At 42.7% G+C, this 23,913-nt stretch overlaps 1 protein-coding gene across 1 annotated transcript in view; it reads right to left on the bottom strand.

Annotated features, from left to right (window-relative positions):
- Positions 1-5,241: 5,241 nt before the first annotated feature.
- tiam2b (TIAM Rac1 associated GEF 2b) overlaps positions 5,242-23,913 on the bottom strand; it is a 56,800-nt gene continuing 38,128 nt past the window's right edge. Inside the window, 15 exon segments of the mRNA XM_032543872.1 lie at positions 5,242-9,216; positions 10,978-11,065; positions 11,402-11,492; positions 11,715-11,773; positions 12,562-12,619; positions 12,621-12,667; positions 13,702-13,824; positions 15,140-15,319; positions 16,045-16,153; positions 16,502-16,627; positions 17,359-17,427; positions 17,673-17,870; positions 22,170-22,255; positions 22,909-23,091; positions 23,787-23,876. Coding sequence (XP_032399763.1) covers positions 8,658-9,216; positions 10,978-11,065; positions 11,402-11,492; positions 11,715-11,773; positions 12,562-12,619; positions 12,621-12,667; positions 13,702-13,824; positions 15,140-15,319; positions 16,045-16,153; positions 16,502-16,627; positions 17,359-17,427; positions 17,673-17,870; positions 22,170-22,255; positions 22,909-23,091; positions 23,787-23,876 — 2,066 coding nt within the window. The 3' untranslated portion in view covers positions 5,242-8,657.

Genomic DNA, 23,913 nt, shown 5'->3' with positions numbered 1-23,913 from the left:
ACACACACACACACCACACACAACACACACACACACAACACACACACACAGCAGCAGCAGCACATACTCCTCTGGGAATTAAGTTATTTTAAATACACAATTTATGAATGTACACATTTCATGTTTACTAAAAGCAACGGTTGCTTATTGTTAATTATTCTGGTCGCACAATCCAGACGCCACACACAGTGCATACGTTTATGAACCTATGCTAAAGTAAAGGAAATTTATTTTAACGCTTTAATTAAAAAAAATTGGGAAAAATCCAACCTTTAAGGAAACCAGTTTTCTTTGTGAATGAATAATGTATTGTCATTAAATAAATATCTTCCTTAAAATGCAGGGGGCATGAGTACACACACCCCTATATTAAATTGCCATAGAGGCGGGCAGATGTTCATTATTAAAGGCCAGTTATTACATGGATCAGGATACTATGCATCCTGATAAAGGTCCCTTAACCTTTGGGGGAGTTTGTGCAGGTTGGCCGCCAAATTATTACTAGCTTAACGCTTGTGTTGTCTTCACCGTCGTCCATGAACTCGTCATTCTGGGTCAAAAGTGACATTTTATTAATTTTATTTTTTTACACTGTCTCTCGCTTTTCAAAAACTTTTTTGTCCACCTTTCAATGCTTTTTTTGTTTTTTTGTTTTTTGTTTTTAAAGGAGGGGGGGGGGGGGGGGGGGGGGGGGGGGAAGGTGGAGGCTTTGACCAACTGCTACTTTGCTCGTTTGAAAGCCATGATGTCTCTCTCTAATGGGGGCGCAAATTCTCTGGGCGGGCAAAGCAGAGAAAGGGGAGGTAACCTTGCCCCTTATGACCTCATAAGAGGAAAGATTCCAGATTCTCATGCCATGGGACCTTTAATGCAGCGTCAATAAACCTAATACAATGACATTATACCTAATATTTCAGTTTGAAAAAAGAGCGGATATTATCAATTATTTTTGAAAAAAATTAAAAAGAAAAATCAATTGAAATTAAAATCATATTGAAATTAAACAACCAAAATTCAATGGAAGTAATGATTAATCTCACCTGTGAAGAACATGGATACATGGATGTATATGTTGTGTGTGTTACATATAACGTACACACATCCAAGTTATTTTCACTACCGTTGACTTTCATCTATTAATGCAACTTCATTTTATACAGTTCATGTAGTTGGGGGACTCTACTGTCTCTTTGAGTGTGTGTGTGTGTGTGTGTGTGTATATATCTCTTTTTATGTCTCCTTTTGTGTCTCTGTGTGTATCTGGTTGTGTGTGTGTGTACCGGTTTGTGTGTGTCTCTTTTTGTGTGTGCATCTCTGTTTGTGTGTCTCTGTGTGTGTGTCTCTGTGTGTGTGTGTCCCTGTTTGTGTGCGTCTCTTTTTGAGTGTTTGTGTGTATGTCTGTTTGTGTGTTTGCGTGTATCTCTTTTTGTGTGTGTGCGCGTCTCTGTATGTGTGTGTCTGTTTGTGTGTCTCTGTTTGTGTGTGTGTCTGTTTGTGTGTCTCTGTTTGTGTGTGTGTCTTGAATTTTGTTTTGTTTTTAAGATTTTTTGTTTTATTTAAAATAAAAATAAAAATTAAAAGTTCTGTATTATTTATTTATATTATTAGTATTATTTGTGTCATTTCATGTAGTTGTTTTCGTTTCATGTTTGTGTATTTTTTATTAAGACATTGTTACAGTACATATTAAATAAAACTGTGATTTTGTTACTTTTATTTTGTAAGTAATGTAAACATTTTATTTTCGTGTAATGTTGAATATTCATACCCCCCCCCCCCCATGGTGATAACTCATTGAGGCGCTGCAGCCTCCGGGGTCTGACCCGTTTCTATTAACACGCTGCGCCGCCGGCGGTGACGACCGGTTACAAACGGGCTCTGGAGGATTGAGACGACGCCCACAGGCCGCCGCCGTCCACCGGGAGACCGGCGTCCACCGGGAGACCGGGTCCCGCGTCCCGCTGCCGCAGAGGACGGACATTTACCTCCGACATGTTCTCTGATTTATCACCGCCCGGCTCACACATCAGCAACGTTTTGGTTTTACAGCTGTTTTATCAGACATCTGTGTTTGTGTCTCTGTGTGTGTCTGTGTTTGTGTATTTGTGTGTGTGTGTGTGTGTATCTCTGTGTGTGTCTGTGTTTGTGTATTTGTGTGTGTCTCTGTGTTTGTGTATTTGTGTGTGTCTGTGTATTTGTGTGTGTCCGTGTTTGTGTATTTGTGTGTCTGTTTGTGTATTTGTGTGTGTGTCTGAATTTTGTTTTGCTAACTTTTTGTTTTATTTAAAATAAAACTATAAGTTAAAAGTTGTATGTTATTTATAAATATATATTTCATTTAATTTAGTTTTGTTACATTTTTGTGTAGTTTTTATTAAGACATTGTTGCTGTAGATTTTAAATAAAAATGTAATATTACTTTTAGTTTTTACGTAAACATTATTTTTGTGTAATCTTGACTGCTCATATTTTTGTTTGATTAAACAATTGTTTCTGCTTAATCCGTCCTGTGTGAGGAGCAGAGCTAATAATAATAATAATAATAATAATAATAATCATGTTTTGATTCATGATTATGAGTCAATGACAGTGTTAAGTTTGAATTGAGAGATTTTACAGCCTTTTTAGATTTAAAGATCTCATTCCTCTCCGCGGATTAACACCACGAGTTCCTGTGATTCTCGAGGCTGAAATTAGCTTCACATTAAAGCAGACAGCTTGACCTTTGACCCCCACATTCACAGTGATAATAGTTTGCAGCTGAATCAAACAATCCACACACACCCCCCCCCCAAGGCACCATCAATCAGTTCACAGGCAGGAATATAAATGAAGCTTTATCTCAGCGGAACACACACACACAACACACACACACACACACACACACACACACACACACACACCACACACCACACACACACACACACACACACAACACACACACACACACACACACACACACACACACACCACACACACTTTATCTCTTTGTGACTTATTATTTATTCCTATTGCAGCAGATTAGGAGCATATGGAGCTTTGGGGAGTGGAGGGAGATAACTGATAATTACAGTTTTTGGTTTGTTTTGAACTAGATTTCCTATTAATTACAGGCTTCAAGTTAATATTTATTATTTAGACGGTCTATTTTAGCTATGACACTGCAAACTGTTATTCTCTCTTGAATGACAATAAAAAGTAAAAAAAACAAGGTAAAAATATATTGATAAATTTCACATCATATCATGTATGAAGTACATATTTGGGCAGAGTGAGCGTTTGGGTGAGTGGTCCTTACGCTGAGAGCCAGGTGTTTGATATTTAATATGAACATAAAACTTTGAAAAATCAAATATTTTTAAGATCCAGTTTTTTCGTCACAATAACAAAGTTAACTTCACTTTTATTTCTCTCAGCAGGTGAATGAAATATTAACTATTGCTTTAAAAATCAAACAAAATGAACTAGAAACTCACCGGCTGAAAGAGATGCCATGTGTCCATTATCCTGCGGTCACTGTGAGCACACACACACACACACACACACACACACACACACACACACACAAACACACACACACAAATGCAGATGTTCAGCACATTCCTGCTGCTCAAACACACTGTGTGATGCAGCGGTGGGCAAACAGCGGCCCGTGGGTCAAATCTGGGCCTCCAACAAAAAATATCTGCCCAATACATTGAAATTACTTTCAACAGATTATAAAATCCTTAAAAACAAGCTGCTGATGATTAGGATTCTGATGAGATTTTATTGATGAGTTTCCTGTTTTCCATTATTAATAAATAAAGGGACGCTGCTGCACTAATCAAGCTTTAAAACATGTATGAAAGGGTTTTTCTTTCTCCTCTGCAGTCGTTACTGGGGCAACGAGTGCTATAAGTGACTCACCGTCATTCACATTTTAAAAATATATTTTTCCTTCCGTGTGGAGAGCAGGAGATTCAGAGCATCCGGAGACACTAAAGCAGCGTCAGACCAAAAGTAATAAGAAACATATTCATTAATATGTTAAAGTTCCTCAGTGAGAACAAACGTGTTCTCTTCAGTTCAGAGAAGAACAAAGAGACTCGCTGCTCAACACGGACGGATGGACAGAGAGACAGGCAGACAGAGAGACAGGTGGAAAGAGACAGACAGACAGAGAGACAGGAAGACGAAGAAGACAGACAGGCAGAGAGAGGACGCAGAAGAGACAGCAGGAGCAGAGAGACAGGTGGAAAGAGAGACAGACAGGCAGGCAGGAGCAGGGGAAGAGACAGACAGACAGAGAGACAGACAGGCAGGCAGAGAGAGACAGACAGACAGGCAGAGAGAGAGACAGGCAGAGAGAGACAGACAGGCAGGCAGAGAGACAGGTGGAAAGAGACAGACAGGCAGGCAGAGAGACAGGTGGAAAGAGACAGACAGGCAGGCAGAGAGACAGTGGAAAGAGACAGCGGAGGCAGAGAGAGAGACAGGCAGAGAGAGAGAGAGACAGGCAGGCAGAGAGAGACAGCAAGAGAGAGACAGACAGCAGAGAGAGACAGGCAGGCAGAGAACGGAAGAGACAGGCAGGCAGAGAGAGACAGGCAGAGAAGACAGAGAACAGGCGAGAGAAGACAGGCAGAAAGACAGCAGAGAGAGAAGACAGGCAGGCAGAGAGACAGGTGGAAAGAGACAGACAGATGTATTCCTTAATAGCAAGAATAACAAAAAAAGGACAAAATGTCCTGACTATTAAGGTGGTCCTCATAAGGATAGAGGTACAAAAACATACCACACACACACACACACACAACACACACACACACACACAACACGGACACAACACCGCCACTGAGCAAACACCGGCACTGTCAACAAACTGGAAATCCCAAAATCCTTCACACCACCGACTTCAAGGAACACACGGGGGCTCAGTGATCTGCGCTGGGTGCCACCTGCCGTGCTGTCTTCTGATTGGCTGAAGCTACGTGACAGGAGGTTGATTCGCAGCACTTCGCAAACACAACACGTGTTTTTTCCACTTGTCAAGCTGACGGGACGGGACATGGCAGCGTGGCATCGACGAATCCATTTTTAAATTCGAAGTTTCAGATTGTGACTTATCAGTAAATTTCAAATTAAAATCAAAACCGTGACTCAGTAAACAAATATAAACAAACATCTCAGATACATTGTTGTTGATAAGAAACAAGAGACCAGGTGCAGCATTTGAAGTGCAATAAATCTTAAATTAAATACTTATTAAATATCATTTATTGGGCTTTTACAGCATCAAGTCGTTAAAAAGACGTACACAAAATATTTAAGAAAATAAATTACCAAATACTTTAAACAGTTAATAAAAAATAACTGGAGTTATTTAAAATTAAACACTGGCTTCTTCTTCTTCTTCTTCCTCGTTGTGTTTTTCGTCCCAAAACAAACTATAAATACAAAAACTCCACCTGCGGATATTCAAAGGCTTGGACTGGATCCAGCAGCTCCAGATACTTTACTGCTTTGGTCAAGAAAATATCTGTTACACAGAGAACTACAACGGAGGAACTAAACTGTACAAGAACAACATTTACAACACGGACATTACGCAACACGATGCTAGAGGAATGACGCGTTCAGGCAGAGAAGAGAACAAGAGTCCGACATCGCTCTTTGAATTCGTGAAGATCGATCCTCTTCTACGAGAACGCACTGAGCTCCGATGTAGGACGACAGTCATGATACTGAAACGTGAAAAAGGAAGTTTGCAGAGAGCCATCAGACCGAGGGCTTTCCCAAATAAAAACTGTGGGAAATGTAGTCTTGTAAAGAATAAGTGAGCTCCAGATGGGGCGCCAGGGTAGCTCATCTGGCAGAGCGTCGCCTCAGGTTCAACTCCGACACGCAGCCCTTCGCTGAAGGTCACTCCCTTCTCTCACATCTCCAGCCGTCCTGTATGATAAAAGGTCCAAAATGCCCAAAAATATTCTCAAAAAACACGCGCCCGGTTAGCTCAGTTGGTAGAGCACATACATATAAAGGTTCACTCCTTGCAGCAGTGGGCCCAGGTTCGACTCCAGCCTGCGGCCCTTGGCTGCATGTCATCCCCCCCCCCTCTCTCCCCCCTTTCATTTCTTCAGCTGTCCGGTCAATAAAGGCCTAAAAAATGTCCCAAAAAAATCTTTAATAAAAATAATTCAAAATAAATAAATGAGCTCCAGGTGGGGCCCAGGGTAGCTCACCTGGCAGGGCGTGCGCCCCATGTATAAAGGCTTAGTCCGTGTTGCAGCGACCTCAGGTTCAACTCCAACCTGCTTTGCTCCATGATCCCCCCCCCCCCCCCCTCTCTCCCCTTTCACTTCTTCAGCTGTCCTGTATAAAAAAGGCCTAAAATGCCCCAAAAATAATCTTAAAAATAAATAAATGAGCTCCAGATGTTTGTGATTTTTAGGGATTTGAGATCACTCGCAGTGACCGAGTCTTTGCTTCTTTAGGTTCCAGTTTGGTTCTCGTAATAACTTAAATCCAACGTGCTATTTCCGACATTTGAAGAATGTTCCTGATAAAAATACAACTTTTCTTCTGACAGAATCAAGACAACTCCATCGTTCCTCAACACATCTTTGAAGTTAAAAAATAATCCGTAGTTCCTGGAAGTGTTTTGGAGGATGTGATGGATAAATGAAGCTTCTGGGCCCAGTTTTTCAAAAGTAATCCAGTGGAATCTAGGATCACGGAGCGGTTTAAATCTTGGAAATGTGTTTTTCAAAAGCAAATGAGGGATTCTGACAAGATCCGATCACGTAATCCGATTTTACATTTGATCGGCATCAAACCTTGTTTGGGATTATTTTGTCCCAAAAAAAAAAATTATCCTGATCCCATCAGAAGCGTGGATTCAGTTGTGATTTTTCAAACCAAATAACATCAGAGGGGTTTATTTTTAAGTGAATGATCATAAAATAAAAGGTTTACGGATGATAATTCACTTCTTCATATTTGAAGCATATATGAAGCTTTCTGTTTGTTAACTCACAGAATAAAGAGGAGGAAACCTTCAAGCAGTCAACGGAGAGCAGAGATTGGTTATCCCTCCGGTGGGGGCGGGACTTAAATGTGCTCTGTCTCTATAGAGTTGAAATATTTCATCAGATTTTGTTTCTTCTCACAGTGTAAATATAATAATTATGAAGTTGATATGGCTGTTTACTCCAGTTTGCATTTGTTCTGATGTGATTTTCAACATTTAATCTGCGACGAGTTATTTCAGTTTGTTTGATGTCGGCGGACACTGAGGAAAATGTTCAAAGAAAACTAAAATGCTTGAAAACTACTTCTGAAATTTCTGCCGTTGCTTTATCAAGTATCACAGCTCATTGGATTAGTTCTTACGGAATTAAAAAAAAAAAAAAAAAAAAAAAAAAATTGGTTAGTTTCCAGAGGTAGGTGTTATTGTTAACTCACGGCCAATCAGACGCTTGTGCTATCCCAAATGTCTCTCAGACGTCGGTGATCTTGAGGAGATGACAGTTAGCAGCAGTTAGTGTGTTAGGGTTCACGTCTGTGTTAATCCTTCATGTTGTGTTGATGTGGGAACCTTCTGTTAAAAACAACCCGCTGCAGGTCTGATAAAGGTTCTGCAGATCTGGAGAGTACCTTTCCCTCCCGGGCTCCAGCTCCATCATCAGCCTCCTCTTCCACGTTAGCGTGTTAGCCAGGGGTGTAGTGCTATCTGTTTGAATGCCAGAGCGTACCCAACGTTAAATTATGGCTTGTTTCCAAGGTTATGTAACCACTGTTTAACCAAGAGGCAACCACAGGCAGCACGGTGGCTCAGGGGTTAGAGCGTCTGCCTCACAGCTAGAAGGTTCTGGGTTTGAATCCAGATTCATTCGTTTGCATGTTCCCTCCATGTTTGCATGGGTTTCCTCCGAGTACTCCGGTTTTCTTCCTGCATGCATGCTGGGTAACTAGGACTATAGTTGAAAATTAGCCCACTGGCTAACACTGGCGCAGTTACAGAAATGTTGATTAATGTGCATTGTCCAAAATAAATAAATCTACTGTTCCTACGTGACAAACGCTTTAATGTTAACTGGTATTTCAAGTGCTTAGAAAACATAAGTTTCAACGGTATTATGCAAACCGAGAATATTCTGTGTCAGGGCTTTCTCAAAGTGCGGACTAGGGTCCGCATCCAGACTAGACCACAATTTAATCTGAAACCAGCCCGTACTTTGTGACGTTAAATGTACCGAATATACTGAAGAATTGGTATTGGTAAAAAAGTTTAGCATGAAAACTGATAACTAAACCTAAATGTAAGTTGCTTTGTAATTATAAGTGAGTTGATTAAATGCTATTTTGTTATTGCCAATCGTCTTAGACCTCTGAGATGAAATAAAAATCAGATGCGTCGTTTGAGTGATGCGTTTGAGAACTCCTAGAATTATTAATATTAGGGCTGGGACGATGTGCTATTGTACTAATTTGATTCTTTCACGTAACATGGGTGCAGATTCTATTTGTAATGCAATTTGCATGTATTGTGATTTGATAGCTACAAATTTGGGAAAAAGCTGGGGAACCCGTTTAATCGCTCGCTCGGAGAGAAAAATGTGGCGGAGCTTTGTTCTGGCACGCTCGGGGGGCACTACACCCCAACTGTTAGCATGTTAGCTCGGTAGCGTGTGAAAAGCAGCATTCTGCATCCCCAGCACACTGTCGTAGAAACAGTCCTCGTTGATCATGGAGGTCATGCTCTGAACGCTGAAGTCTCTCTCCAGCGGGCAGCTGAAGTCCAGCCCGTCGCCCCCAGGGCTTCGCTGCAGACTGGAGCTCCGCCTTTGCCTGCCGCTCTGAGAGGCTCGCGCCGCCGCTCCTCGCTCCGTGTCCTCCTCGGTGAAGTTGAGCCTCTGCAGCTGCGCCTCCAGCTCGCCGGTCAGCGAGCAGAGTCGCGTCCTCTTCCCTGCGGTGTTGGCGGCTGCGGCGGCGCGGCTCGGCAGCAGAGGCTCCGAGCAGGTTTCTCCCAGAAGGGAGTGGCCGTCGGGGCTGCAGCTTTCCTCCGCCCGCTGATGATGACGAGGAGTCGTCCCCTGGGTGTCGGAGCGACATCGCTGCGGCCTCCTCCTCTCTGCCGTGGACAGCCGCATCCTCCTCAGGGAGCCGGCGGGCGCTCGCTCTCGGAGGAGGACGCGCAGCGCTCGCAGCACGCTGGCCTTCGTGTCCAAACCACTGAAACATAGATGACATAACGCTCAGAACCAAAAGTACGGCTCATTCCCTTCTTTTATTACAAACAAAAATAAAGAATAAAAATAAAAACACAACATGTGCGTTGCAACATACCAAACCAAAAGGAAGAAACAATAACAATATGTTCAGTGAGTCCAAAAAGGAAAAGGCCGAAGCCGATGCTTTGTTATTTATTAACTTTAACAATCAGTTGATTATCAAACTGGTTGCTGATAACTTTTCAACTATTCTAACCTTAAAAGCAAGTCACCTTTTGAAGAGAAAAGGACACAATTTCCTGACTTTTGAGGTGGTCCTCACAACGATAGATAAAGGTCAGGGAAATAAATATACGTGTACATTAAAAACAACTCAATTACAATCAAACATGTTATTTCTTCAAGCATCATTTGAAGACCTGTCCATGGCTCCAACGCCATTATCAAGTTTGCAGACGACACCACGGTGATTGGCCTCATTAGAGACAACGATGAGGTTGCCTACAGGGAGGAGGTGGACCGTCTGGCTGACTGGTGCGACAAAAACAACTTGCAGCTGAACACCGAAAAAACCAAGGAACTCATTGTGGACTTCAGGAGAAACGCTGACCTACACCCACCCATCCACATCAAGGGGACAGCGGTGGAGCGTGTGGACAGCTTTAAGTTCCTGGGTGTCCACATCTCTGAGGACCTGAACTGGACGACCAACTGCTCCAAACTTATCAAAAAGGCGCACCAGCGCCTGTTCTTCATGAGGACCCTGAAGAAGAACCATCTGTCCTCAGGGATCCTCAAAAACTTTTACCGCAGTACCATTGAGAGCATCCTCACTAACTGTTTTACTGTTTGGTATGGGAACTGTTCTGTCGCCGATCGGAAGGCACTGCAGAGGGTGGTGAAAAACTGCCCAGCACATCGCAGGGGCACCACTCCCTACCATCAAGGACATCTACAGGAAGCGGTGTCTGAAAAGGGCCGGGAAAATCACAAAGGATTCCACTCACCCTGCACATACACTCTTCTCCCTCTTGCCTTCTGGGAGGCGTTACAGAAGCTTACGGACCAGAACCACCAGGCACCGGAACAGCTTCTTCCTACAGCTGTCACGCTTCTGAACGCCTCCTGATACAACTATAAGAATGGCAACCCCCCCGTCCACCCATACAATAATAATACATGGACTGCCCTCACACGCACACCATGGACTGTCCCACACATACACATATGTATATAATCGTTATATATCTGTAAATCGAATCTGCCATATTTATCCTGTATTATAAATCCGCTAATACATATATAATCCTTTTACTAACAATCCTTTTACTAACTCCTGTATATTCTGTATAATCTGTGCATAGACCTCCCATAGTTATATTATACACTACATTTTATAGTCCCTTACAATTATTTACTTTTTGCTATACATATACTTTATACTCTGTATAATCTGTATAAATCTGTCATAGAGCTCCCATATTTATATTATATATTTTTACACAACATTTTAAAGTTCCTTACTATTACATTGCTTATACATAAAATTATATACAATATTTATACCCTGTATAGCAATTCTGGATAGATGTGGATCACATTTCGTTGCTTGTACTTGTGACAGTGCAATGACAATAAAGTTGAATTGAATTGAATTGAATCATTTGGAACTTGTAAATATCACAAGGAGCTGTTTTCCTGTTTTTTATATTCACAAAAATCTATTTAAAAACTCTGACTGATTGATTGACAGTTGTCCTACCTGCTGCAGAGCTGAAACACCGTCTCTGGTCGTCCTTCAACCTCCGACCGGCTGTGAACGAGCTCCCACACACACTGGTTCTCCGAGCCTGAAAACACACGGCAGGACAGGTGTGTTAGCTGCAGACAGGAAGCGCTGGGACAAGTATTCAGGTCCTTTACTGTAGTAAAAGTAAATAGAAACTTAAGCTGTCAGATGTAGTGGAGTAAAAAGTACCATATTTCTCTCTGAAGTAGCGGAGTAGAAGTAGAAAGTGGCATGAAAAGACAAGACTCAAAGTACAAGTACCTCAACATCTGGACTGAAGTACAGTACTAGAGTAAATGTTCTTGGTTACAGTCCAGCGCTGCAGACAGCGCCGCCTGCTGGACACTCAAACCTACACAGATGGATTCACACGGCCATGATTAACTTGTTTACTGACCTGTGATGTTGGCCGGTCGGACTTGAACTGCTGAAACCGGGATTAACCAGCGGAACCTGAAGGGGTCTAGATCAGCTGAGCGAGAGCCAGTCTGTCCAACAGAGACGGAGAACAAACTTTATAAATCACAAATATTACAATTATTGTGTGACCTTTGAGTTTTATGTTTATTTAAAGGACCACTGAGATGGAAAAAAACTCAGATGGGAAACAAGTGATGCGTTGACAACTGCTGACATAGAATAACAAATATTAGGGCTGTCTCTCTCTCTCTCTCTCCTCTCTCTCTCTCTCTCTCTCCTCTCTGACTCACCATTCTCTTCTTCAGCTTGATGTTCTCACGGTACACCAGGATGACGGCCCGTTTAAACACTGAGGACACAACAGGATGAAACTCAACATCACAACACTCAAACTCATCTGCACCATGAAGCATCAAAAACAAAAATCCTTCCAGACAAATGCGGAGGTTTTGATTATCCTATTGTCCTTGATTATGCGGCACGTGTTCATAAAAAATGCGATGAACACGTGGGATATTTAAGCAATTTTATGCGATGAAATTACGGGAACTTGGTTTGATGAAAAAGAGACTGTCTTGTTGCGCAATTACGTCACTTCATAACGTTCCCATGGCTGCTCTTGTGTGAAGTAAACAACATTTTTCAACTTTCTGCTAAGATATGTGACTTTTTTGCAACAAAAATGCAAGGATTATGAAATTATGCAAGTCCCATGTTATTTGTGCAAAAATTGGCAATTTATGCGGCAAAAGTGCGATGTATTTGAAAAAAATCGGAAAGAAAACAGACTAATTAAATTATTAGATCCCGTTTGAACATATGATGTCCGTCAGTTTTAAGGATAATTTAGAGAGTGAGGAAAGTCTCAGTTTTTAGTCAAACTCTCAAAGTCCAAGACTTTATATAAAAATAAAAACACATCATTAGAAAAAACGACAACCACAAAATGTCTGAATGACATCTCTCTGAAGCTACAATGTCTATATGTTTGGTACCAGGATGTAACGTTACTGGGTGGTGGTTTGTTTTGTGTGTGGTGTGTGTGGTGTGTGTGTGTTGTGTGTGTGTGTGTGTGTGTTGTCAGTCACAGGAGGGGCAGACTTACGCCTCTCTGTGAATACTCAGAGTGTGGACCACCGAACAGCGTGAGCTCCGGTTCTTTCCTCAGGCGTCCCAGAGAGGGCAACGGGTTCAAACCAAACCACCGACGAATGGACCAGGAACTCACCCATGGAGATCTCGGGTCACCTGCACGAGGGGGGGGGGGGGGGGGGGGGGGGGGGGAAAGATCATTGAGGGGGCGGCTCTTATTTACAACACAACGCATCAAATTACAAGGAAAAAAAAACAAAACAACACACAGAAAAAGAAACAGCGTCGTCATAGAAACATAGAAAAGACTAAAACTTTCTGAACTGGGACAATAATTTGATGAATGAATTAGAAAAGAAAGAATGCAAAAGAAAAGTAAAGTACAATTAGATAATAAAAGAACGTACAATTAGGTAAAGCAATTACAAGTTGAAGTTTGGAGGATTAAAAACAGATTTCTAAATTGTCCGAAAGGCACAAGTGGGTTGATACAAAATTTCCCATGACATGGTGCTCTTTGGATGCTTTTATATAGACCTAGTGGTCCCCTAATACTGTAGCTGAAGTCTCTTTTATATAGACCTTAGTGGTCCCCTAATACTGTAGCTGAAGTCTCTTTTATATAGACCTTAGTGGTCCCCTAATACTGTATCTGAAGTCTCTTTTATATAGACCTTAGTGGTCCCCTAATACTGTATCTGAAGTCTCTTTTATAGACCTTAGTGGTCCCCTATACTGTATCTGAAGTCTCTTATATAGACCTTAGTGGTCCCCTAATACTGTATCTGAAGTCTCTTTTATAGCCTAGTGGTCCCTAATACGTACTGAAGTCTCTTTTTTATAGACCTTAGTGGTCCCCTAATACTGTATCTGAAGTCTCTTTTTATAGACCTAGTGGTCCCCTAATACTGTATCGAAGTCTCTTTTATATAGACCTTAGTGGTCCCCTAATACTGTATCTGAAGTCTGTTTCCCAAAATTCAGCCTTGGGGCAGAATTACAGTCACTAGAGCTGGTTCCACAATGAGCTTGGTCGTCTCCTTCGGGACTATTGGCGTCCCTTTCGACGCGGTTAGGTTTAGGGAAAGGTTGTGGGTGGATTTACGGTTTTGTGACACATGGGAACGGGATGGTTAAGTGTGTAAGTGTGTGTGTGTGTGTGTGTGTGTGTGTGTGTGTGAAGTGTTACCTGTTTGTCGGGCGCGCTCTGCTCGGCGGCCAGCTGGTCGAACACGCAGCCATAATCTTCGTAGATCTTCTGCATCTCGTTGATGTGAGTCGCCACCTTCTCCATCGCTCTCAGCGCCTCTGTGTGGACAGCAGAGGGATTACAGTCAGCACAGAGATTACAGTCAGCACGGAGATTACAGTCAGCACGGAGATTACAGTCAGCACGGAGATTACAGTCAGCACGGAGATTACAGTCAGCACGGAGATTACAGTCAGGACAGAGATTACAGTCAGCACGGAGATTACAGTCAGCACGGAGATTACAGTCAGCACAGAGATTACAGTCAGCACAGAGATTACAGTCAGCACAGAGATTACAGTCAGCACGGAGATTACAGTCAGCACGGAGATTACAGTCAGCACGGAGATTACAGTCAGCACGGATATTACAGTCCGCACGGAGGGATTACAGTCAGCACAGAGACTACAGTCAGCACAGAGACTACAGTCAGCACAGAGACTACAGTCAGCACAGAGACTACAGTCAGCACGGAGATTACAGTCAGCACGGAGATTACAGTCAGCACGGATATTACAGTCCGGAACAGCGAGAGGGATTACAGTCAGCACAGAGACTACAGTCAGCACAGAGACTACAGTCAGCACGGAGGGATTACAGTCAGCACGGAGATTACAGTCAGCACGGAGACTACAGTCAGCACGGAGACTACAGTCAGCACGGAGACTACAGTCAGCACAGAAACTACAGTCAGCACAGAGGGATTACAGTCAGAACAGAGGGATTACAGTCAACACGGAGGGATTACAGTCAACACGGAGGGATTACAGTCAGCAAGGAGATTACAGTCAGCACAGAGGGATTACAGTCAGCACGGAGGGATTACAGTCAGCACGGAGGGATTACAGTCACCCGGAGGGATTACAGTCAGCACGGGGGATACAGTCACCCGGAGATTACAGTCAGCACGGAGATTACAGTCAGAACGGAGGGATTACAGTCAGCACAGAGATTACAGTCAGCACGGAGGGATTACAGTCAGAACTGAGGGATTACAGTCAGATGAGGGATTACAGTCAGAACGGAGGGATTACAGTCAGCACAGAGGGATTACAGTCAGCACGGAGGGACTACAGTCATTACAGTCAGCACAGAGGGATTACAGTCAGCACAGAGATTACAGTCAACACGGAGATTACAGTCAGCAATCAGCAAAGTTTTTATCCACAGGACGGGGAGGGAATGGCAAAAACATTGAAAAAAACTGACAAACATATGTGTAATTCATGGCTCAATTCAAACAGAATCAAAACATTATTTGTCTATATCCGTCATTATTTTTCTGGAATAAGGTCCAATGTTGTTCCACAGGAAGTGGCGGGGCTTCCCCTCTCCTCAGCGCCCCCTACAGGCTGCAGGGTTGATCTCAGATACCTGTCAGGTGAGTGTGCTCGAGGCTCTCGGGGTCGGTCAGAGACACCAGCTCTCTCAGCAGCAGCGGGTACTTCAGGACTCTCTGAACAGGTTTGATCAGGTACGACTCCAGAGACGACGAGTGCTGATTGGTCGGATTCCTCGCCTCCAGGAAGTGCTTGAAGGCGCCGTCTGTCTTCGCTGTGAAAATGGATAATCATCAGAACAATGCTCTGACTTTCATTCAAGCTTCAAGATACTTTACTGTCACTGTATGAACAAAATGCAATTACGTTTGGTGGCAATTAGTGCCCCAGCAGTAAATAAATCAATGAAAACAACGTAGCCCAAAAATATTTTACAATACAGGATTATCTGCAGGTTTCACCAAGTCAAATTTTAATCGCCTATATTCTGCTTATTTTCAGATTCATAATTGTATTTTGAGGTTGTACCAGAATAGGTTTAGATGGATTCATCTTCAAAAAACACCATATTTTTGTACTGCAGATTGCTGCAGATCCTGTTTTCCCCCTGTGTGTTTAGGTTTCTGTTTTGGCTACAGAGTGAGACATCACACTTGTTTTAGCTACAGAGTAAGAAATCTCACTTCTATATCTTTGTTGGGAGTCACAAATGTGCAGTAGTTAGGTAAGATCACATTAGCTAGATAACTATTAAATAATAATAAAAAGATAGTTTAGAAGTGAAATGTCTCACTCTGTATCTAAAACAGAGACCAATTTTGAACCTGAAAATAAGCATAATATGAGTGCTTTAAGACTTTTTAAGAGACCACAGAAACCCTGTAATAAATGTGTGTTTTGTCTCTTGTCAGGAGTTTGATATTTTCCAGATAATGTAAATGAATAAATAAAGCATTTAGATGTAAAGTATGTTTGTGCAGTATGACAGATGAAACTCACCTCTCTCCAGAACTTTCTGGACTTTGATGTGGTTGGCACAGAAGCCGCTGTAGTGCTTGAAGTGGTCGGCGTAGTAGAGAAACGACCCGCCCAATGAGAAAAGGAGTTCCTTTGAGCAAAGAGAAGGTTTTCAAAAATCTGGCACAACAGGGCTGGTAAAGTCCACCAAAAAGTAGGGCTGGGCAACAAATTCTGTTTAGGAACCGACAAAGTATTGAGTATTGAAAAATGCCTCATCATTCAATATCCAATTTCACTACTTAAAGTGAGCCAATCAGCATGCAGCATGCTTTTTTCTACGTTTCATTTTCAGTTTTCACTGTGTTTTTTATGTCATTGTGGCTTTGAAAAAAGAATCCATGTCTCGGGACCTCCCCAGATAGTTGGAGATCTAAACCCCCCTAATGTTGAACCCAAATTAACCTTGGATCCATTGTATACCTGGCTGAATCTTTACCTTAAATTGTGCGGGGGTTTCCAAGTGGCTGAAGTTGGGGCAGGAGGCGATCCTCTCCTCCAGCGTCTGCAGAAAAACTCTCTGAAAGTCCAACATCTCAGGCAGGCTGCCGAACAACGCCTCCATCTGAGGGAGAGACGCAGCGGTCAGACACACCGACAACAATGGTTCATCATTTTAAAAGGTCCCATGGCATGAAAATTACACTTTATGAGTTTGTTTTAACATTAATATGAGTTCCCCCAGCCTGCCTATGGTCCCCCAGTGGCTAGAAATGGTGATAGGTGTAAACCGAGCCCTGGGTATCCCGCTCTGCCTTTGAGAAAATGAAAGCTCAGATGGGCCAAAGCATGGCAGTTGGTCAAGGCCAAACCCCCACCCTCCACCTTGCCCATAGCATTTAAAGCTAGACACAGAAATGGCACATCCTATGGAAAGCTCATTGTGAGACTGGCTCTAGTGGTTGAAATTCTGCACCAAGGCTGAATTTTGGGAAAGAGACTTCAGATACAGTATTAGGGGACCACTAAGGTCTATATAAAAGAGACTTCAGATACAGTATTAGGGGACCACTAAGGTCTATATAAAAGAGACTTCAGATACAGTATTAGGGGACCACTAAGGTCTATATAAAAGAGACTTCAGATACAGTATTAGGGACCACTAAGGTCTATATAAAAGAGACTTTAGATACAGTATTAGGGGACCACTAAGGTCTATATAAAGAGACTTCAGATACAGTATAGGGGACCACTAAGGTCTATATAAAGAGACTTCAGCTACAGTATTAGGGGATCATACTGATCCAAAAAGCAGCATGTCATAGGACCTTTAAAAGTGTTTGTGTGAATTTGTACCTCTTCTTTACTGAGGAAGGTCTCCTTCTGCAGCGGCGTCAGGTAGATGTCAAACAGACACACCAGATCCTGACAGAGACAAATTGAAGTTTTAGAGATTTGCTTTAGACGAGTGTTTATAAAAGTATAGAAATAGAAATATTATGAGCAGTGAAAGCAGCATTAGCAGTAGTCAGGTGTGAAAAGCAGTGAAAAACTATTTTTAGTAAACTGACAATTAATAAAAACCTAAAGAAAAACAAACAAAAAAATTCAACTGGATGAAAAGGATTTCAGCTTATGTTATTTAGCAATGTTACACTCGTAGTACTGACGTTGACGTAGGACTTCTCGGTGTCGACCAGTTCCTCGATGACTCGCCGCAGACGCTGACACACGCTCAGGTGGGCGGGGCTTGCAGGGCCGGCGGGCTGCGGGCCGGCCTCCTGGCTGTACGGGTTCCTGAGAACGTCGGCGTCCGCCGCTCGCCGCTCTGAGAAGGTTTGGTACAGGGTGTGAACCCGCTCCACGTCCTACGAGGACAAATAAAAGCAGAGTGCATTAACATGTGTCTAAGATTGCAGAAAGAATTAATATAAACATTCATTTGTTTCCTAGAATGACTTGAAACAAGGGAACCAAGTTACACAGTCCGTGGTAGAATTTCAGACATTACCACAGTCATGAGATACGTGTGGAAGGGCTCCTTTAAGACTCTTGTTGATGCTTCCCTCATGTTTAAGTGTTCAGCTCCATCTGCATTTGGACTAGAGCTTCACGATATGAAGATGCAATAAGGTTGAAAATCGCAATAACAATATAACTTGTGATAAATAGATATGAAAGTGTTCTCAGTTCTGCTGCTTTCAGTATTCTGCTAAAATACAACAAACTACAAACAACAAACTCTTTTTTTCTTTGTTTATTTCAACATTGAATTGAATGTAAAATGCAGAACTGGGGCGACACCTAGCTCACCCAGTAAGAGCGTGGGTCTAATGATGTAGTCTAATCTATTGCAGTGGGTAGACTGTACTGTATATAAATAAATAAATAAATAAATAAATAAATAAATAAATAAATATATAGGCCAGAATCTGCCTTTGGGAGAGGGAGGGGTATCATAGTTGGTCTGGGTGTCCCCAGGCTTATTTTGAGCGTCAGAGTCTTTATTTCCTGCATTTGTATACAATTTTATGCACCAACTTATGGTGGAAATACCTTTATTTAGCCATGTGAAGAAGAAAAACACATAATTCAAAAATATCAAAATTATAATGGAAAGTATGTTGTTGTGTGTCATTGGGCATTTTTAAATGGGTATATATATATATCGGAATCCTGGAGCTTTCTAGTGGGTATAGTGCGTAAACCTTCGTATCACGTAGACTACACCACTGTGTGCGCCGTGTAGGCCGAGTCCTCTGCAGCGGCCTGGGTTTGGGTTCGGGTTTGAGTCCTCTGCAGCGGCCATTTGCTGCATGTCACCCCATCTCTCTCCCCCTTTCCTATCTATCCACTGTCACTATCCAATAAAGGGGAAAGCCCCAAAAAATATTCTTGAATGACAGCTACATTTTGAAGTGCTGTTTTCTGCTGATATTTACTTTCAACCAACAAAAATATCGGAGTATCTTCGCCATGTGTTGATTGCGCCGGTTGATATCACAATGATTAAAAAGAAATCTTAGTTTAAATAGTAAACATCAAACAGAGGATATGAATGTCAGAAAATAGAGAAACATTTGAATGCAACGTTGTGAGTTTGACCCTGAAGGAGGACGACCAACCAGCCGCCTCGTTCATCATACTAATCTTTGCTGCCGCGCTCTAATAAACTGCTGACAGGCTGATGAATTCAGTGTTCGCTTCGCATTCACATTCTCACATACACACACACACACACCCCCACACCCACACACACACACACACACACACACACACCTTTTAGTAACAGACGACCATGCTCCGACCATCTACAACAGACTTGTCTCCACGTTGCGCCTCAGACAGAAACGTCCTTTCCTGATTTTATTTGAGCTGGAACCTCCCAGAACTGCCTCAAGCGCTCTTTTATATCACAGGAAACGTGTCTAAAAGCTGAACAACAAAAGGCAACAACAACAGAGCTATATGGACAGTAAGACTACAGTTACACGTGGGCGGCTATTTTCATAAATAAACATTTCAACCTCTCCGTTTTATCATAATTGTTTCACAACGAGGTGTCATAAACAAGTCATAAACATTTATGACAGAACGCATCCTGAGTCACTCGGTTTTGTCATGACAAGTGATGGTTAGGGTTAGGATGCATGTGTTCATGACAGTGTCATGTCACTCATGTAGATAGCATAAGTAAAGTGTAACCATATTATTTTATACATATATTATAAATGTTGCTGAAAGAACGTGGACTAATGCAATATTCTCTGTCTCTCTGTCCGTTTGCCAGCAGTAACGGTTTATTAAAGCACTCCAAACAGAGCAGAGAAAAGGTAGAGAAAGCAGAGCTCTAAATCCTCCATTCAGTTAGCAACACATCGCCAATAATATAAGACAACAAAAGTAAGAAAAACGTCGGGAAAAAAAAAGGAACAAAAAAGCAGAATAGAAGCGATCTGGTCCAGGTGTTGGGGTCCGGAGGGGCCAGGGGCTAAAACACTTTACTTATTAAGAAAAAACGCCAAAAATGTCCAGAAAATTGTGAAAAACAGAAGTGTAGAGAAAAGTGCCAAAATACTTACTAATAAAAATGTTGGAAAAGATGACAGAAAGAAAAAACACTAAAAAACACTGTTAAACAATCTTAAATGTGTGGTTGTGGTGCTGGTCCAGGTGTGGGGGTCCGGAGGTGCCGGGGACTAAAAACCAAACTACAAGAACATTTTTAAAAAAGTACTAGACACTAAAAAGTCAAACAAAAGTGACAGAAACATAAAAAAAAACAGTGTGGGGGTCCGGAGGCGGCGGGGGCTAAAAAGCTAACTTGTAAAAACGACAACAACAAAATATGTGCAGAAAACAAAAAAAAATGTCGGAAAAGCGTAAAAAAGCGTTGAAAAACATTAAGAATTACAATTAGTCAAACAAAGGGGACAGAATTGTTCCAAAAAATGGCAACAACTATTAAATAAACCGTCCAGACCGATGCTGGTCCAGCTGTTCCCATTCCCTCAACAACAACAACAACAACAACAACAGCAACAAAACTCAAATGTACGCAGGATAATGGCTGCCGGCGCCGCTCAATTCAAAGTTAAAACGACTACGAATGACATGGTTTACCAGCAGGACGAGGCTGTCTGACGGCCACCGGCAGCTCAAGCAGCGTGCCGCCTCCTCCAGCAGCCGCTCCACCAACCCCACCCCGGGAAACATCTCCCCCGCCTCCTCCGCCTCCTCCAGCCTCTCCTCGTCCTCCTCGGGCGGCAGCACCCAGCACAGGGCGCCCATGGAGAGCGAGAGCAGGGGCGTCGGGGTCAGAGGTCGTCTCCGGGAGCCATTACAGCAAACATTTACCACTTCTCACCGCAGGTCCTACGAGCGGACGCCATTAATCCCCCGCAGCCTCTACACACCAACACTCCTGAAGGAGTAAACCTGGATTATCAGATTATCTACCCCAGGAAGTGGCTGAGCTCCAGGAAGCACAGAGGGATTGTGGGAAAGGAAAGGAAAAGATTTCTGCAGGTGAGGATGTTCAGTGAAGGAAACCAGTGGAGGAATGTAACTAAGTACATAACAAGCATAGTGTGTGTCCCTGTGTGTGTAACAAGCATAGTGTGTGTCCCTGTGTGTGTGTAACAAGCATAGTGTGTGTCCCTGTGTGTGTGTGTAACACGCATAGTGTGTGTCCCTGTGTGTGTGTGTAACACGCATAGTGTGTGTCCCTGTGTGTGTAACAAGCATAGTGTGTGTCCCTGTGTGTGTGTAACAAGCAAAGTGTGTGTCCCTGTGTGTGTAACAAGCATAGTGTGTGCCCTGTGTGTGTAACAAGCATAGTGTGTGTCCCTGTGTGTGTGTAACAAGCAAAGTGTGTGTCCCTGTGTGTGTGTAACAAGCATAGTTTGCGTCCCTGTGCACGAGCCTAGCATCATTTTACTAATGCTCTGTTAAAATAACAATGAAATGCTGCATTACTGACTTAGACTTAGACCAGGTTTTTGTTGGTCAATGGCCGCTGACTCAAGATAGCAATACGCCCAGAATGCACCTGAACACACCTCCCTGTAAGACCAGCACGCCCAGAATGCACCTGAACACACCTCCCTGTAAGACCAGCATCGCCCAGAATGCACCTGAACACACCTCCCTGTAAGACCAGCACGCCCAGAATGCACCTGAACACACCTCCCTGTAAGACCAGCACGCCTAGAATGCACCTGAACATATTGTATTAGGTGCATTTTAGCGCAGTTTGTTATCTGCATGAACACATAAATGTGTTGGATTATTAAATGTTGCTTAACTGAAGCTGTTTTACTTCTCAGGCAGGTAAACACGTCGGAAGAGGATACTGAGGCCCGACTATAGATGTATCGTCATTTCCAGATTACTACCTATTTGAGCGGTATGGTTTTTCTTCCCGGTCTATGTAGCCTACACAACCTTATCCGTCCTTGTATCAAAAAAGCCGATGATGCTTATCAATTTCACTTCTATATCAGTCAGGAACCAAGATCTAACCATAATTACACTTGTGCTTTCCATAAACTGTACTTGCTTTAGCCTTTTATTTCAGTTGCTACCCTGGCAGTGGGAAGAGATTGTGAGAGCAAATTAAAAAATATATATATATATGTAACCTCGTTACAAAGTGAATTTCTCACCTGTCTCTGCAGCTCGCCGTCTTCAGACCGTGATGTATATGATGAAACGCTGTCACAAACAGGAAGCAGGGCGCCGTCTGGAGAACCTGAGAAATCAAGATCCAGCTCTGAATATTCTGTTGTGATTCAGACTTTTCTTTTAAAGTTTTAGAAAATAAAAAGACGTGTCCTGAATTTAACTTATGACGGATCGGTTAGCCCAAAGTCTTATTCTCCAAATCAGACATTCATCTTTAAATTAGGACTGCAAGATATGAGAAACATATCTAGTTGCGATTATTTTGACTGATACTGCGATATGATTCACGATGTTAGAGGGAATGATCATTTTTGTATGATTATTCTCATTTATTGCGGATCTGTACCAAACAAAGATGTTTTCTGTAGGATAGGATCTGTAGGCCGGGACGTCTTCATTCAGAATAGTTTGACACATATTTTGTGTGGGGGTCTAGAGGGGCCAGGGGCTAGAACACTTACTTGAATTATTAGAAAAAAGCACCAAAAATGTCCAGAAAAACGTGAAAAACATAAAATGCTAAAACACAAAAAGGTGACAGAAAGGTAAAAGAAACCACCAAAAACAAAACTCTTAAATGTGTGTTTGTGGTACTGGTGCTGGTCCAGGTGTGGGGGTCTGGAGGCACCGGGGGCTAAAAACTTAACTACAACAAAAATTGTGTTGAAAACTATTAAATAAAGCGTCCAAAAAAGTGTTAAACGCAGTGTTTTGTCGTACCGGTGTTGGTCCAGCTGTGGGGGTCCGGGGGCTGGCAGTGGTCAGCGGGGGGGCCGGGCGCCCCGTCTCTCCGCAGCAGCAGCTGCAGCTTCCTGTGGCTGAAGACGCTCTGCATCAGGTCCAGGTCCAGACCGGACAGCACCGCCCCGTTCACCGCCAGAACCTCGTCACCTGCCCTGAGGCCTGATGGGAAACCACACCACACACACACACACACACACACACTTTAACCATTTATTAAAGTCCACATGAAGAAAAATGGTACAAGGACACAAATATTAAAGATGCAGTACAATATGCTCATTGCCCAGTGGCACGCAGCAGGTCTTCACAATATCACTCACACACACACACACACACACACACACACACACACACACACACACAAAACACACACGACACACGCACAAGCACACGCACACGCACACGCACACGCACATGCAAAAGTTCAAACATTCAAAATAGGAAGTAATTTAACAAGAAGTGCCTGTCTGCTGCGCTCCCTAACGTCTATGTTTTAAATACTGTTAATCATAAAGAGACGCTCCCTAACCTCTTTGTTTTAAATACTGTTAATCATAAAGAGACGCTCCCTAACCTCTTTGTTTTAAATACTGTTAATCATAAAGAGACGCTCCCTAACCTCTTTGTTTTAAATACTGTTAATCATAAAGAGACGACTCCCTAACCTCTTTGTTTTAAATACTGTTAATCATAAAGAGACACTCCCTAACCTCTTTGTTTTAAATACTGTTAATCATAAAGAGACGCTCCCTAACACAGGTCTCTGACATGCTTTGGGTTTGGCTGCAGGAGTCGTGAGCGCCCTCTGGTGTTAACGTTGAACATGATGCCTGTGAAATGTGAGGAGCTCAGACCTTCTCTGGCAGACAGTCCCAGCGGCTCCACCTCGGTGACGTGCACGTGGCTCCTCCCTGCTCCGTCCACGTGACCCTTCACCGCAAACCCTGGAAATAAAATGTCAACATTCATATTTATTTATTA

The sequence above is a fragment of the Etheostoma spectabile genome, chromosome 18 (genome assembly GCF_008692095.1).
Source record: "Etheostoma spectabile isolate EspeVRDwgs_2016 chromosome 18, UIUC_Espe_1.0, whole genome shotgun sequence".
In the NCBI taxonomy this organism is placed as follows: domain Eukaryota; kingdom Metazoa; phylum Chordata; class Actinopteri; order Perciformes; family Percidae; genus Etheostoma; species Etheostoma spectabile.
Note: the sequence above shows the minus strand (reverse complement) of the source record. Positions and strands in the feature narration are given on the sequence as shown.